Below are 17,245 nucleotides of genomic sequence, written 5' to 3' on the forward strand. Positions count from 1 at the left end.
TAATTTTTTAAAACTTTTTTTAGGGTACCTTGGCTATACTAGTGGATTTTCCTTGAGCTGTATGGTTTTTTTCCTAATAGTGGTAAGTGTTGGTTGGAATGGTTGGTTTGGTTTTGCCATAGTACAATGCTATGTAACCATTATTCCTTAGTTGGCTCTATTTGATATAAAGTCTATATTGTTTCTCCTATTTTTTTTAAATATCAGGTTATCTACAAGAAATTTCAGATTCCCTGCATTGTTCCAGGGCTAAATGCAACAAGTGCTAATTCAACAAATGCTGACATGTGTACGCCAAAATACGTTACCTTCAATTCAAAGGTAAGTTTCCTTAGCCTTTAAATATAAAAAAGAGCATTTTTATTAATGGCATTATATTTCTTATTCTTGTAGTAAGTAAAGTGTTTTAAATGCATTCAATTTCAAAAGGACACAGTCCCCTGCTTCCAAATTCCACAAGCCATTTAGAGACCTTTGAGAAATATACAAATACTCGTAGCCCATCGCGCAATATCACGCACAGTAGGCCACCCACCGCTTCCTCAGGAGCCGGGGGGATCCGCAGCGTGCCCCGGGAACCGCGCTGCTTCCACGGGAGCTGTGCGGCTTCCACGGGAGGCAGAAGCAAGCTGCCGGCGCCCACGGGAGCTGCGCCGCTTCCGCGGGAGGCGGGAGGGACCCGCGCTGCTTCCGTAGGAGGCAGGCCCGCCGTCTCCTCTCTGGGCCTGCGCTCGGCTGCGGAGCATCCCTGTTCGTGTCTGCTCTGGCTCCAGGGGGCTGGCGCAAGCCGGACGCGGCAACAAAGCAAGCATTGCGCCAGGCTGCTCATGCTGCCCACTCTCAGTGGCCACGCTCCGCCCCCCCCCGCGTCCCCGGGACTGGGGGACTCTGGTGGGGCTGAGAGGACTGGGCACTGCCATCTTTGTGGTGGAGTGATGGTTAATTTGCATATTGCCCTTTTTTTAGATAGGATTCTGTTTCATGCTTCCTCTTTTTTTTTTTTTTTAATATGTTTTCTTTATTTATGTCAGAGAGGAAGGGAGAGGGAAAGAGAGATAGAAACATCAATGATGATAATTATTGATCGGCTGCCTCCTGCACGCCCCCTACTGGGGACCGAACCTGGGAACCTTCAGTCCACAGGCAGAAGCTCTATCCACTGAGCCAAGCCGGCTAGGGCTTCATGCTCCCTCTTAACCCAGTTTACATGTAGGACAACGTTAAGCATTCTCTGTGAAAATGTCTTTCTCAATGATTGCCTCAGCCCTTTCCTATAGATCTATAAAAAATAGATTGACAACATCCTCAGCCCACTGCTTCCTATCTGGTGGTGACTAATAGAAATGCCTCCAACTTCCCCAGCTTTCGCATTTGAAATACACATGCCACCCCAAGTTGGAACTGACGAAACCGTCCTACTGTGCGATATTGTTAATAGTATAGGGAGCAGTGGACTGTGGGACTGTCAGGCTTGGACTTGAGCCCTCAAGCAAGTTACCCAACCCCACATGTAAAAATAAGTATTCTATTCTGTATCTTACCGGGTTTTTGTTGCTGTTTTTGTGTTTGTTTGTTTGTTTTTAAGAATGAGGTGGGTTCAGTGCTTGGGCAAAATTAGAGGATGACAAATGCTACCTTTCCTTCCAGTTTTTTTTGCATAAGAAGTTATGTTGAGCCTGGCCGGCATGGCTCAGTGGTTGAGCATTGACTAGGAATTAGGAGGTCACGGTTCAATTCCCTGTCAGGGCACATGCCCACGTTGTAGGCTCAATCCCCAGTGTGGGCCGTGCAGAAGGCAGCTAATCAATGATTCTCTCTTCAATTATGTTTCTATCTCTCTCTCTCTCTCTCTCTCTCCCTCTCCCTTCCTCTCTGAAATCAATAAAAATATATTTTTTTAAAAAAACAAGTTATGTTGAGTTTGAAAGTTTTAAAAAGTCATATCTAAGAAAATAGATCTGTCTCTCTATCGCTGTCTGCCTCTCTTTTAACTCTAAGAATGAAGCCAAAGTAGTGAATGTGGAACTATTTTTCTTTTTTAGAAGCCACCTTTTAAGTCTGTTTAGATGCAGCCTACATATATAGCAACGAGCATAGAGGTGGAAGTCCTGGGCATGTCACCTGACCTGCTGGAGGGGGTCAAAAACAGCAGTGGCCTGCCTACTGCTCAGGCTGTTGTAGATCTCCGAGAGATAATGTAGGAAAAGTGCAATGTAACTGGTTAGCGCCATGTAAAAATGGGTTATGCTATGTCTGGAGGATGTAAAATACACTGCAGGTGAGCTGTGTCTCAAACCTCTCTGAGCCAAGTGCCTAATGTCTCAAGCTAGATAAACTCTCTTTGGAAAGCTGTTCCTATTTTAGATATCAAAGCCCTCCTAATAACCAAATAATCCAGGGATTCTGAAGAGCTGTCAGATAAAACTACAGCTCAGAAATACTCGAGCTGAATAATTTTATGATAAAAATACCTTTTTTTAATTTTTTTTTCTTTCAAATAGACCGTGTATGCTCTACCTACTATTGCATTTGCATTTGTCTGCCATCCATCAGTCCTGCCAATCTACAGCGAGCTTAAAGAGTAAGAGGTTTTTTTTTTACCTTGATCATTTTATAACCCCTCATTAACACGCAAGCCCTGTATTAAAATAAACAGACTCATGTAATGAACCCCACGGACTCATCACCCAGTTTTAACATTTACTTTCTGCCATGCTTGAGCAAGTTCTGCATTTTAAGAAAGAAAAAACAAAACAGGAAGAAAAACCAGAAACCTGCAATATATTTTGGATGTAAATATAGAAAGTGGTACACTCTGTAGGCTTCTTTTTGTTAAACTGGTTTTTCAAATACTGTATTACTTAGGAGAGTTCAAGTATTTGGGTTGCTTTATGTTACTTATATTTCCTTGGCAGGTAGAATATAATGATCTTCAGATTCAATATCTGTAAACTGCTAAACACATGATATCTGATTTGCCTGTTGATTTAGATGGAAAAGGCTGGTAAATCAGGCGGAAAAAAATTAATGCCAAGACCACAAACTAGACAAAAGAATTCTGTCGGTCATTTTAAATGATTAAGATGATTCTGTGGATTCGATTTTGATTGCTCTTCTAGAGAAAACTAAAGGCCTACTTATACATTGCCTCATTGGTTCTCTTTTTAGCTTACCGTTTATATAAATGACTTTATATAAAAAGTCATTGTGGTATACTCTTAAGCTCAGAAAAGATATACAATATAGTTATTTTGTATATTCAAAATATACCATTTTGAAACAAAAATAAAGTGGATGTCACTTAGCATTGGATTCACTCATGATTCTTCCTCTTTCCCATTTAATCGATATAGGTAAATTTTGAAATACTTACATTTACCGATATCAGTGCTAACTTTATGATCCTGTATTTAGGGTATTTAAATTTGTCTTTGGCATCTTTTCAATTTTATAGCTCAGCTTTTAGTCTGTAATTTTCTCGTGTGTACATCTCAGTTTTTCTTGTCTTCCATACTCCCTGTTATGACACAGCCAAATATGAGTATTGGTAGTCTCTTATTGAGAGCAAGCCTTGTAGACTAATTATTCAGGCAGTTAAAGCAACTTAAGGTGCATTCAAACTCTCAGAGTAAACTTGACCTAAGAGACAGCCCTTCATCATCACCTTCTGTGATCGTTTGGGTGCTTAGTGCTGTGGAGACACGCAGACTTCTAGGTGCTCCTCTGGGGCTGCTCAGTGGGAAAGCTGGAACCTAATAACAGCATTAGCGACAGAACACCTGAGGCCACGTTCCTGCTCTGCCTTTCTCTGCTGTGAATGCTCACTGTGGAGAAAATAGCAAACACAAGTATTAAAAAAATACTCTCTGCCCTTCAGATGAGAACTCGATGTTCTTTCCCAAGAATGGGTAAGAGCACTCAAGGAATGGTTAGTTCCCTGGGTCTCTCTCTCATTCAATACCCTTCGGTATAAAAGAAGTTATTCTAAACCGGCATAATTGCCTGGGGTAATTTCAGTTGGTCAGATCTGTTCTACCCTGATAGAAAGTGAAGTTCCTGTAAACACTTTTAACACTGGTCTTTAAATTCAGTAACATGGTTTTTAATTTTTCAAATTCTTTTATCTTTGTTTTTAGTCGATCACAAAAAAGGATGCAGATGGTTTCAAATATCTCCTTTTTTGCCATGTTTGTTATGTACTTCTTGACCGCCATTTTTGGCTACTTGACATTCTATGGTAAGTAACTTCTGTCAGTACATAAATGTAGGTCATTGTAAGTATATTCGTAAAAATCATCATCAAAACAACTTCTAATGTGATAGTTAAAAAAAGCAACACATCTGTCCATTGATTGTGCTGTCTCTTCTACGTAAAGCAAATGGCACTGGCTGCTTTCCATATTCACGCAGACTGTACAATAGAATAATTACCGAAACAATACACTGTAATGTTTTTCAACTAATACTGGCCTTAAAAGGAAGAGCATTTTATAAGCATACCACCTGCACTGAGGAAAGTGAAAACTATATCAGAGAATTTCCTAATTGCTGCTGCGAATGGGGTCAGATTCTGTTAATAGAGACACAGAGACAGATGCTGAACGGGAGAAAGAGCCGAGTGCCACACTCACAACACCTCACATTAATTAAAAATAAAGTGCCTACTTTTTCACCGGAGGTTGGAGCCTTGCAAGGAGGTGAAGGGATGACATAGAAAGTTTTAAAGGGACTGAAATCCGAGGTGCAGCCAGAAGCCCTGGAAAGGAGACATGAAGCCAGCACTTTTCACTCTCAGTCGCTGCCATGCTAGCTAGCTTTGGTTGTCTTTGAAATAACATTTCCTGAGGTTCAGAGTTGAGAAAAGTCCAAGGTGGTACATAAGCAAAATGCTCTCTTTTTTAAAAAAATAAGAAAAACATGCATGGAAGAGAAGAATTATTTCTTTTGTTTGCTTGTTTTTCTTTTGTTTTGTTTTGTTTCTTTGTAGAAAACCAAGCAAGAATTTATTGACCACAGCAAAAAATATTCTTAGGAGAGTGAAACAGGGCATAGAAGAAGCAACAGGAGAGCCTGGGCGGGGCTGCCGTGGCTCACTGGGAAGTCAGAGAAAAGGGGCCCTGGAGACAGGTTCAGGGGGTGAGCTTTGGACAAGTTGCCGCTGCCCATTGCTGGCCTGGTTGCAAGTCTCGCGGGGTCCCTTAGAGGTTAAGGGGATACATGCTGGGGGGAGGGGGGAAGAGGAGAGGGGGAAAAAGAAAAGGGTAAGAGAATGGCTTGGGTGTGCCCCCTGGAGGGGAGAGTGCTGAGAAGAATTTTTTCTTTTCTTTTTTTTTAAGAATTATTTCTTGATGTGATTAAGTCCCATTGGCACCCCTGCTGCTTGGCCACTGAAAGTTGAGCAGTAAGAGGAAAGTTTGAAAGAGGCTCAGAGTGGCCTGCAGTCCACCTATCCACTCAGCAGGACTAACTATTCTGCGTTGTTGGATGTGGCACCAAATGGGAGAAAATCTAAATTAAGAATAGCTTTGCCCTAACTGGTTTGGCTCAGTGGATAGAGCGTCGGTCTGAGGACTGAAGGGTCCTAGGTTTGATTCCGGTCAAGGGCATGTACCTTGGTTGCGGGCACATCCACAGTAGGAGGTGTGCAGGAGGCAGCTGATCGATGATTCTCTCTCATCGATGTTTCTAACTCTCTATCCCTCTCCCTTCCTCTCTGTAAAAAATCAATAAAATATATTTAAAAAAGAATAGCTTTGTGCTTCAACCTGTGCTATTTTTTAAAATATATTTTTTTATTGATTTCAGAGAGGAAGGGAGAAAGAGAGAGTTAGAAACATCATGATGAGAGAGAATCATTGATTGGCTGCCTCCTGCATGCCCCCACTAGGGATCGAGCCCGCAAGCTAAGCATGTGCCCTTGGCCGGAATTGAACCTGGGACCCTTCGGTCCGCAGGCTGATGCTCTATAACTGAGCCAAGCCAGCTAGGGCAACCTGTGCTATTTTTAATCCCAATTTACTCCTAGGATTAATTTAGTGTAAATTAAATGTAGCCACTCTGTGTAGCTTCTTCTCATGATTAGCATAAATTCCTTAAGTTAAAGTTACGATGGAAAGGGGGAGCCTGCCTCACACCAGGCATTTCTCTTCTCAACTCCATACACTGTTTTAACCGACAGCCCAGATCATTGCTTTCCTTGCCCATCAGTTGATACATTCGTTGTTGTTCCGGAAAGCTGTCATTCAGGGGTGTGCTTTGTTTCCTTTCCCTGCCCTCTTTCCCTCGCTTTAGAAAACGTCCAGTCGGACCTCCTTCACAAGTACCAGAGCAAAGATGACGTCCTCATCCTGACGGTGCGCGTGGCTGTCATCGTGGCGGTCATCCTCACGGTGCCGGTGTTATTTTTCACGGTGAGTAAAGCCTCGATGTCACCTGAGAAGTGCTGAGGTCTCACCTTTCCTTCTGTCTCAGGAGCCCGTCCCAGAGAAAGCCTGTTGCAGGTAGCTGTCCTGTGTCACTGAAACTGCCTCAGGGAAGGAGCCCAAGACTCTGTGGAGATTCTGCAGGAAGAAAGTGGGATCAGTGATATTGGGTAGACTCTGGTGGAAGGAATCTTCATTCTAATTGATCTGTCCCTCTTTTTTTTATAGAGAAATGCAGGTAGCATGGTTGAATCTCAATCATACACAATCAGGGGATGTAGAAGGACCAGGAGAGAACCCTTAGCCATAGAGAAAACAAAAACAGAAATTATTCCCCTTGAAAGAAAACAATCTACCATTGCCAGGCCGGCGTGGCTCAGTGGTTGAGCATCGACTCATGAACCAGGAGGTCACTGTTCGATTCCTGGTCAGGGCATCTGCCTGGGTTGCGGGCTCGATCCCCTGTAGGGGGTAATGCAGGAGGCAGCCGATCAGAGATTCTCATCATTGATGTTTCTATCCCTCTCCCTTCCTCTCTCTCTAAAATCAATAAAAAACATATTTTAAAAAAGAAAACAATCTATAATAATAAAAGCAAAATATGCTAATTAGACCAGATGTCCTTCTGGATGACCTTGTGGACAAAGCCAAGGCTGTGAGGGAAGCCCAGGTCCCTGGTGCCTGCTGGTGGCCGGAGGGAAGCCTGGGTCCCAGGTGTCAGAGGGAAGCCAGGCGGCTGGGGGAAGGAAGGCCTACTCTTGCATGAATTTCATGCATCAGGCCTCTAGTCTATCCTATATAATAAAGAGGTAATATGCAAATTAACCCTCATGCCCTCACAAGATGGCTGCCTACGATCAAGCCGGCAGGGGGGTTAGTGAGGGACGACCAAATGACTGAACAGCAGGTTGCATGGGGCGACCAGGCTGGCAGGGCAGGGCAGTTAGGGGCGACCAGGCTAGCAGAGGGGGGCAGTTGGGGGCGACCAGGCCGGCATCGGGGGCAACTGGGGGCAATTAGGCTGGCTGGGGAGGCAGTGAGGGGCAACTAGGCCAGCGGGGGGGGCAGGAGGAGTTGGGGTGACCAGGCCAGCAGGGGCAGCAGTTAGGGGTGACCAGGCAGGCAGGCAGGTGAGTGATTAGGAGCCAGAGGTCCAGGATTGTGAGAGGGATGTCCAACTGCCGGCAGCCAGACATCCCCCAAGGGGTCCTGGATTGGAGAGGGTACAGGCTGTGCTAAAGGCACCTCCCCCACCACCCCCCGCTGCCGCCTGAATTTCGCACACCGGGCCTCTAGTTTATAAATAAAAACACATTTCCACCTTAAATCAAGCCCCCCTGCTTCCCAAACTGTTGTGCTATCTATAAATTACAGAACATTTCACAAATCCCTGTGCAGCGATATGTCAGTTGCTGCTGAGAGCGTGAGTTTGGCAAGTGCAGGCCCTTATGGAGTCTTTGCTTTCTTTTCCCACAGGTTCGTTCGTCTTTATTTGAACTGGCTAAGAAAACAAAGTTTAATCTGTGTCGTCACATCTTCGTGACCATCATACTCTTGGTCATTATCAACTTGTTGGTGATCTTCATACCCTCCATGAAGGATATCTTTGGGGTCGTAGGTATGGCTTTAGGACTTCACACTGATTCTGCAGCAGCTAGTTAAGAAGCTGAAATTTCACAGTAGCAACTTCAAACTTTTTTTTTTCTTATTTTACAGGAGTTACATCTGCTAATATGCTTATTTTCATTCTTCCTTCATCTCTTTATTTAAAAATCACAAATCAGGATGAAGATAAAGGAACTCAAAGAATTTGGGTAAGTCTTATGCCAGCCACCCCAATTTTTCTGATCAGTTTTTTGTATAAATGTACCAAATAAATAGTCCATCTCTGCCATCTAAGACTACTTTTAGCAGCCTCAAAGGGAGGCAGCAGTTCTGTAGTTTTCCCCTTTGGGAGATTTAAAATACTGTATCTCATCAGAATCCTCTCTATTTCCTCCCAATAGCTTTGGAGGCGTTAATCTTGCTGTGCCTTCGCGCTTGCTCTGAGCTGCGGCAGGGCCAGCTGCGAGACTGGGTGTTTGTCGTCCTGTCTCTGTGAGGTGATGCCCTACCTTTAGCTCAGGGAACATGTGATGCTTCCTTTAAATGGCTGAGTTAGCGTAAAGAGTCTTTTTATGATTTGACAGAAATGCTTTGGAGCAACAGACCTGGATTCAGAAACTACCTTTCTATATTGGGATTCTTGTTTCCAGGTCTGGTGAAGTTCAAGGGCATCTTCAAGGTGGTGCACTTGGAGACAGTGAGGGAAGCAGGGTGAAGTGGCTGCTGCCTGGGTACCTTCTGGAGCACCATTTTGTTTGGCCTCGGAGAAGGCTTCTCCGCTGCCCTCCCAGATAGTGTAAGACTCCAATCGCACATATTGCCTGAGTCCACAGACCCGGTTAAGAGGCGGAGGCAGGCGGGATCATCCTTGCGCACTGATGCTTGTAGAGCATCTTCTGCCCCCACAGGATGACCCCAGAAGCCATAAATCCCATACCCTTCGAATCCTTACCAGTAGTTGCTTCACAAGGTCAGAGAGGAAGGAGCCATCACTCTGGCACAGCAGTAAAATAGACTAAGATCCGAAAATGGTAGAGGCCTGTTGCCCAGGAATTCTCTGGGCTTCCCCAACCCAGCTCCCATAATAAAATGGTAGTAGGAACTACTGAATAGCGTTAGACAAGGGCTCCTGTCCGTTTGAGGACCCCCTGGGAGTTAGACCAGACCCATGGTGGTGAGCCCATGTGGATCCCTCGGAACCCCACCCCTCGCCTCCCCTCCTGCCCTTAGCCCTTCCTCCAGGCTCCAGGGCAGCCCCCATGGCTCTCAGGATGCTCCATCCTTCTCTCCGTGGAGCTTTCATTGGATAGTCTCAAGGCCACTGAATTTATAATCTGTGTTCTCCAGATTCTGTATTTAATGATCTGTCCGTCTGTGGCCTTCATGACCCCTTGAAGTAATTTAGATGTTTTCTTTTTCTTTTTCTTTTTTACCTTCAGTATTCTTTTGTATTAGTTTCACGTGTACAGCATAGTGGTTAGACACTCACATACTTTACAAAGTGGTCCCCCCTGATATTTCCAGTGCCCACATGGCCCCGTACATAGTTATTACTGAAGTCACTTAGTTTCTGACACTGTTTCCTATATCACTTAATCAAATTTACTTTGCTTTTATATCTTTTTCCACATTTCAAACAGAAATGTTTGCCTACCAGCGATAACCTAGGTTGGTTGGTAAAGAGAGATGAAAGGACCTGTATGTTTTCCAAAGCCATTTTTTTTTAAGTCATAATCTTAGTCGGAAAGAAGCTGTAAGGATGGCTGGTCGGCTGTAGAGGAACAAGCATGCCAGACAATCTTTCTCTACTGTCCTCTGACCCACACAGTGCACAAGTGCTGAGCCTCTCCAGTGTGGCTTACAAGGTTAAAAACCGAATCTCAGAGCAAATGCATCCAGTTCAAAACACAGAGCGTAGAGGAGGCTCTGTGTAGTTTGTTCTTACGTTCCCAGCCTTGGAGAATCAGATTCGCACACAGTTTCAGAAAGATTCTCACAGTTCCACAGTGGTTGTCACCAACTCCTAAAACATGGGTCCGCAAGGAGAGGGAAAGCGTGGGTGTTTATTTCTGAGGTGCCTGTGGGAAGTGTTTGCTTCACTGAAATAACCCATGCCTTTCTGTTGCTGCAGGCTGCCCTCTTCTTGGGCCTGGGGGTGTTGTTCTCCCTGGTCAGCATTCCCTTGGTCATCTACGACTGGGCCTGCTCGTCAGGGAGTGACGAAGGCCACTGAGGCCAGCTGGGAAGCATCAACACTCCCGTGAGCTGCTCAAGTCACCAACCACACATCAGCAACCCTCATCACTTCCTTTGCAAGTTTACAGAAGCAAACAGAAATGTACAGGATACTTCAAATGGAATCCCACTTTGGTCGCAAAACAGAAACCTGTTTCTATACCGGTTCGTGTCCCTCCAAGATCTGGGATCAATTTAAGGATCATGGATTTCCCCCCCACTTCAAATTTCACGGAATCATATTTCCTAGTACTTTCCACAGTCGGTTATTTTTCATTCTCCTCACTCATTTTTTTGTGACTTCATGGTCTCTTAGAACTTTGAAAACATGATCATCAATCATGTTTATTTATTATAGATCCAGATTCTGAAATAATTTTCCTACTGATGTGCAGCTCACACTATCTGTATCTTTTTAGAAGAGAAAATAATCTTGAATTGTATATATTTATTTTGCTTTACAGAAGAAAAAAAGGTTTCGTAAATAATTTGCCTATTTGGGTTAACATAGCACACAGGGATCATCGTTGGGGAGTCGCGGGGTGCGTGCATTGCAGGGTCCGAGCACGCCCTGGGTTTGAGGTGGCTCTGATCTCCCGCAGGCAGACCAGTGGCCTCCCGGGTACTACGTCCACTTCATACAAAGACATTCCCTGGTGAAGTGTTCTCTCCGCTGGGAAGGGGTGGAAATGATTCTTACCTTGGTAAACACATTAAACTACACATGTGGGGAATCTAGCAAATTAACTTTTGTTTCCCTCTTGGCAACTTGTGTCAAAGTTACTCTGACCTGAGTTAATTTCTACTGGGGAAGCCCCATAACACCTTTACAATAAATTGAGGAGCAAGAATACTGCAAAAAGATTGTCCAAAATGCCCAAGAGAATATTCCTCTGATGCAGATCGCCTTCAACCCTACACTGGATTGTTGGAGGGAGAAACGTTTTCTTATTAGTAAATGATAACCCCAGAAGCTTTTCCTCATGTCCACCAGCTTTTTGCACAGGGAATAAGGTGTATCTAACCAAGGATGATCTAAGTAATTCCTGTTTTATATTGGGTACTTTAGGGGGAGGGAGGGTGTCTTTAAAAGACTTGTTTTATATCTATAAATTTAGGTTATTATAAATACAAGATTTTTGTATCTTAAATAAGCCTCATTCCTATTTCTTCTCCATTAACAATCCATCCAGAGTGTTAGAAAGAGAGCCCTCAGAGATAGTCTTTGAGGAGAACTTGTGACAAAAATCATGGAGTACCTTCCTTTCCCCCATGAGGACCTCGATGTCCCCGCTGTTCCTCCTTGCTGCTAGCTGAGGCTGGGCCATTCCTGCTTGCCCGCCCCCCGTACCCCACACAGGGTAGAGCTGCCCTGCACTCATACCCGAGCCCCTCTTCTAAAGGGAGCAGAAGGAAGCTGCAGAGACTGAGAAAGGAGAGAGTTTGGGACAGGTAGTTTGGAAAGTAATGAAGACCAGAACTCCAGAACTGCATTACCCCTAAGCTGGGCCATCACCTGTGGTTGGATTGTCCATGTCACAGCCAGAAATGTGTGTGCTCCGTGCACTGGTCTCTTGACAGAGGCCTTGTGTTTTCATCTAGATTCTGGCTGAATGTCTCCAACAGAAGTTCACCGAGCACAGATTTCTTATCCTGTGATAAGTAGACTCTAGCCACAGACTCTTGGCAAGGCTTCCAGGCACTGAGCTCTGGCTTCTGTTCCTCCCCCATTCATACCCCAGAAGCCTCCACACTCCCTGGGAGCTCCCTGGAATGGTATCCTTCCTCCCCCCACCCCCCAGACCTCTGTCCCATGGAAGAGGCACCGTGTTCCGGTCCTCTTTGGGGAGAAGGAAAAGGTCATCATAGCTTTAATGTAATGTTCCAGAATCACATTCACATGAGGTCAGAGTTCAGGCACTTAGCCACGAATGCCTAACCCAGTAATATGGAAGACACTGCAGAAAAGGATGTCTTAGGTGAGCAGGGGGAGAAACAGCAAAACAAGTCAAGTCAGTTGGCCCTCAGAGGCTTGTCTAGAGCACCAGGTAATGAAATACCAGATAGTGGGATGGCCCTCCATTGAAACAAAATATTCCAGCCATATTTTGCTACTTTCTATTTTCCTCATTAATTTACAATTCATCTTATACTCCCAAAGTCCATTTAGAAATTTATCATTAACTCTTGGGGGGGGGGAAGGATGTGTAATGATATTTTTGGATCTCTGGATTTTGTGTCAGTAAAGGAATAATTATTATTTAAAATATATTTATTTAGAGGAGGCACATTAGTGTAGATGTCTAGGATACCACAAGTTTTTAAAATATTCTTTGTATGTTTATCTAAGTTGACTGAATACAATAGACCCTACTGTAGTTTGTCAAATATCATGGATTACACCATTTGTGTGGGATTAGCTGTAAAGTATACTGCTGTTAATCTTGTTCAGAATAGTGAACTGGTAGCCAAAAATACATGTATCACAGATGTTAGCTAGAATTTAAACAGCGCAGTCCAAGTACTATAGAAGTTCTTCTGCTAAATTAGTAGACTAAAGAATATTATACCTTAAGCCACTGGGAGCAGCACCTTTTCCTTTGGTAGCCAGATCTCAGGACTGGTGAACAGTGCCAGTTTAATACTTTGGATTTACAACTGTTCGCTGGTTATTGCAATACAGACTAATGTGAACCCCTGATTTCCTTAATGCTACTTAACGGAAGTGGGGGTAGTAAAGTGTGCACAGGAAAGAAATGTAATCTTGTTAAGCAGAGGCAGTCCAATTTATAAGCTGATCATATTGTGAAACTTTCAGTTGATTATTTGCAACCTGAAATGTATTTCCTGTTACAAACGGGGCTATACATGGTGGTTAGGCCCCCAGACCAGCTAGAAAAGATGATTAAACCCACAGTTTAGCTGACATTGGATAATATAACAAGATTGTTAAAGAACCTAACCACTAAACATAATATTGTTTCTAGGGGTATTTGTTCAGAGTTGCCAAGAATATGTCATTCCTGTTGTTAGTGGATTCTGGGTTGCCCGGCGCAGCGACACATACCTGCTGGATGACGGGCATAGGGGCACCACCATCTGAAGGTGACCAGAGTGGCCTGAAGCAGGGTCTCCAGCAGAGGATGGGGAGAGCAAGCCCAGGGCCACCAGAGAACCCAGTGTAGGCAGAGTGAGAAGGAGGATGAGGGGCCTCTTGTGAGTTGTAAACCACAGGGACCTTCCTCAGCTGATACCTTCTTTTCTCTGGAGGTCACAGGTTTGGCCTGTCTGCTTGTATGATAGGACCCTGTGCTCCTATAGTTCATCTCCTTTCCTGCTCACTGCACACACACAAAAGAATGTTGTTGCATAGCCTCTTCCACATGCCAGTCAGTCATTGGAACCAGCATACAGCACTTGTAATGGGTTCGGTGATAGAAAATCGTGTTTCCACTGCCCAGTTATCAGCTGGGGGTGGAAAAGCTTTCTGCCACTTTCCTTTTTCTACATTTGCACATCCTGTAGAGAAAGGCTCACCTGGGTGATGTAATGGTTACAGGCTTGGGGTGGACAAAGGACTATGGTAGGATTCCCTGGTGTTTCAGAGGACAGCACAGACAGTTACCCCAGAATGGATGTTTTCCTGGAGATGGACTCAAGCCTCTAGGCCAGTGGTTCTAAAGTGTGGCCCCCAGAGCAGCAGCACCTGGAACTTGTTGGAACGCAAGCTCTCAGGCCTCACCCAGGACCCAGTGAAAGCGGAAGCTGGGGAGTTGGAGGAGCTAACAAGCCCTCCTGGGGGTCACAGTAGCACTGAGCCAGTTAACTCCCCTTTGTTCTCCCATTAGTCCCACCCAGAGGAGAGTTCAGAGGACTCCCGGGACCAGAAATGGGAAGCAGGACTTGGGGCAGGAACTGGCCCCAGCCCGGGTGCCTCCTCCCCTCCCACTGGCACGGCTGCTGCAGGTGCTCAGTTGTATGGAGGCTGCTTGCACTTTATATAACTTTGGGCTGAGGCATAACGAGGACACATTTTTAATGCTGTGAAAAGAGTGAGGTGTTACTGTGTTGTTGTGGTGGTTTTTGTTGTTTTGTTTTTTTTTTTCATTTGTTTGGTGTGTGTTTTTCAGGGGAGTTGAAAGAACAGACTCTTTGTAAACGCAGCCTTAGAGGAATTACTGAGTTCACGCCAGGAGTAAATTCTGCAGAATGTTGGGTTGTTGGGTGGTGATCCATCCTGTCCTCTTGTCAAAGTGAATTCCTTGCTGAGAGGTCTGCACTGAACATGGAGCTGCAAACTGCTTTGAAAAGAATGCAGCGCTCAGTGTATCAGAAGGCTGGGCAGCACCGCTGAGTGGGGTGGGGAGGAGGTCAGTGATGTGATCAGATATTTTATGCCTTAAAGCAAAAGCCATTAGTTCCTCTCAGTTTGTCAATATAAACAGCTTGAGGCTTAGAAAGAGCATAAGGATATAATTCCTCCATTCCAGTTCATAGTAAACTTCCAGCCACTTTCAAAACAAAGGAGATACGGACTCTAGCATTTAGCAATGCTAACAACTGATTTCCTTAGGGATGGCAGATCTGAGAAGCCTTTAGCAACAGAACATATGTCTTTTAAAATACAGTTTATTATTTATGATATCAGGCTTTCAGGTACAACTTGGGGGTAGGTTGGCTAACAGCTAAAAATGTATCACCGTATCTAAAAGGGAACGTTTTCAGAAAATACGTAAAATTCACAAGGCTTAGGCATTCTCTTTTTGGGTTTTCTCAGAGAAAGGGCTGTGAAACTGGGCCCATCTGTGTACAGGCTTGAATTTGTGTGTTTAAAGAAGTATCTATGCAGCTGAGGCTTATTGTAGGAAATACTTCATTTGTAAATATCCTGTAAATATATAGGAGGCTGTATATTTTTGCAGTTGTTGACTCACACTGAAATAGAAGTCTCTATCGTCTGCATATCAAGAATAAAAGTTTTCATAGATATTAGTGGGGTTTGGGGGGAATTAGAAAAATTTACATTCTCTGACAGGTAACATAGTGCTCTCAATGTAAACTTGGAATCTAAAAATCTTACTTAATTGTTTAGAAAGAGAAGTGTCGAAGAAATAGTAGTGTTGATTTCATTAAGATCAATCATTTAAAAGATATTAAGGTCAATTATTTAAAAGCTAGTCCTCTGAGCTACAACTAAGGAATATTAGACCTAAATTATTATCTATAGAAATAGATATACCCAAAATGACACACTATTTTTTTCATAACACTCTTTCACTCTCAACACTGATACTACTGCACAGTATTTATAAAAAGAAGTTGGAAAGGAGAATGTTTTTATTTTTTTCAAAATTGAATTGCTGCATTTCCCAAACTTTGGGATCTTGGAAAAGGGGAAAGAATCTGAATATTAACTAGGAGCACAAATTTGAAGGAGGGGAAAAAAACACACACATTACTTTATCAAGCTTTTGAAAGTCTTGCATGTTTGCCTTATATTTTCAGTATTGACCCCAAGGCTATCTTAAGTCATCTTTTCCCCAAACATGTCAATCTTCATCATTGGGATGTAATCCTCTCTCGAGTCCAGTGTATTTCAGACTTCATCTAAGTCCAGTACATGCAGCACACCACTCTTTTATTAATGTAAAAACCTTGTAAATGAATTTTAGAGCAATGACTTAAGTGAGTCACAAGTCACCAAACTGCTATTCATGCTTAATCAAATAGAGGGTTTTCCCCCCCCCAGGAGGTGGTGTAAATAAAGAAATGTAAGAGGTTCTGTTCTATAACTGTTCTATTAACATGGTTTTTAAACATTAAAAACATGAACTAAAAGTATTTATGAATTTTGTGTTTATTTTGGGGGGATGCTGTACTAAAAGAGGGGGCCGTTGGAGTACTTACTACACACACTATTCAGAGTTCTTGGGGACAGATTTGCACACATTTGTCAGCATTCTGGAACACTGGAAGCTTATATTTAAAATATACTTCTGATAGTGATCTATCTGGTCTGAAATATATTACATATTTCTCCATAATCAGAGTAGGTTGACAATTACATTGTAAACTCATGCTCATATTTACGTATCATGCTTTGTGCTATTTTGTAGGAGGGACTCCTGTCTTCCTCTACCCGCATGAAAGCCAACCATAAAACAGGAAATTCTACCCCCATTGCTATTTACCCAGGAACCATTGAGGAGAAAGCTCCTGCAGCCTGGCCTTTCCTGGTCCATCACTGGCTCCACCCCGTGATCTTAGGAAAGTTTTATCAGACCAGCAAGATGGCCAGAGTCTGCTATCCAGAGTCCCCCTGTGGACAGTCAGTGCATGAACAACCGGGCCTTTGTGGTGTGACGGAGTGTGCGGCCCGTCTTGGCTCTCCCTGAGCTGCCCAGGGAGATGGCCCATTCCGCAGGGCTACATTGGTGCATACATGGATCTCCGGTGGAAATTTGGGGCACAGGAATCCAAGGTGTGTACTCTAAGCGTCATTAGCAATACAGCTGGTATTTTTTATCCTTATGTGCCTCCTGTTTGTATTTCCTAATTGACCAAAACTCCAGGGCCGAAGGGTGCAATTATCACTTTCAAACCCAAGCAATTGTCAAAGTGCATCCATCCAAAAGGCTACTGCGGGCTTTGCTCTAAGTCAAAGGCCCCCAGTCCTGCTGTGCTTTTGGTGGCTCTTATTTCTCCCACTATGGCTCCATGAGTGTCTGCTAATACTGTTCTACTCGGCCCTGTTTTACACATAATTGGGTAGGGTTCTCCTCCTCCCCTATGAGACAAACTAGGGACTTACAACTTTGCATTTCTATTACTTCTAGACTTATAATTGTGTTCTGCCTGGTTAGGATAGTCGGAGGGGTGGATGAGGCCCAAATAATGAGGTCAATTTTTTGTATACCAACTTTCTACCTTTCATTAGTTTAAATTTTGGACTAATCCAAATTGGCAGGACAATCTGTTATTTT

The 17,245-nt window shown here is 43.8% G+C and overlaps 1 protein-coding gene across 6 annotated transcripts in view; it reads left to right on the top strand.

Moving 5' to 3' along the window:
- Window positions 1-16,103, top strand: part of SLC38A1 (solute carrier family 38 member 1) — a 74,979-nt gene extending 58,876 nt beyond the window's left edge. For all 6 annotated transcript variants that reach the window (XM_036298766.1, XM_036298764.1, XM_036298767.1 and 3 more), the window contains 8 exons: window positions 24-82; window positions 208-321; window positions 2,502-2,581; window positions 4,137-4,237; window positions 6,292-6,410; window positions 7,899-8,040; window positions 8,139-8,236; window positions 10,159-16,103. In XM_036298766.1, the coding sequence (XP_036154659.1) occupies window positions 24-82; window positions 208-321; window positions 2,502-2,581; window positions 4,137-4,237; window positions 6,292-6,410; window positions 7,899-8,040; window positions 8,139-8,236; window positions 10,159-10,260 (815 nt within the window). In that variant the 3' untranslated portion in view covers window positions 10,261-16,103. The remainder of the gene's footprint in view (window positions 1-23; window positions 83-207; window positions 322-2,501; window positions 2,582-4,136; window positions 4,238-6,291; window positions 6,411-7,898; window positions 8,041-8,138; window positions 8,237-10,158) is intronic.
- The last annotated feature ends 1,142 nt before the right edge of the window (window positions 16,104-17,245 follow it).

The sequence above is a fragment of the Myotis myotis genome, unplaced genomic scaffold (assembly GCF_014108235.1).
Source record: "Myotis myotis isolate mMyoMyo1 unplaced genomic scaffold, mMyoMyo1.p scaffold_m19_p_3, whole genome shotgun sequence".
In the NCBI taxonomy this organism is placed as follows: Eukaryota; Metazoa; Chordata; class Mammalia; order Chiroptera; family Vespertilionidae; genus Myotis; species Myotis myotis.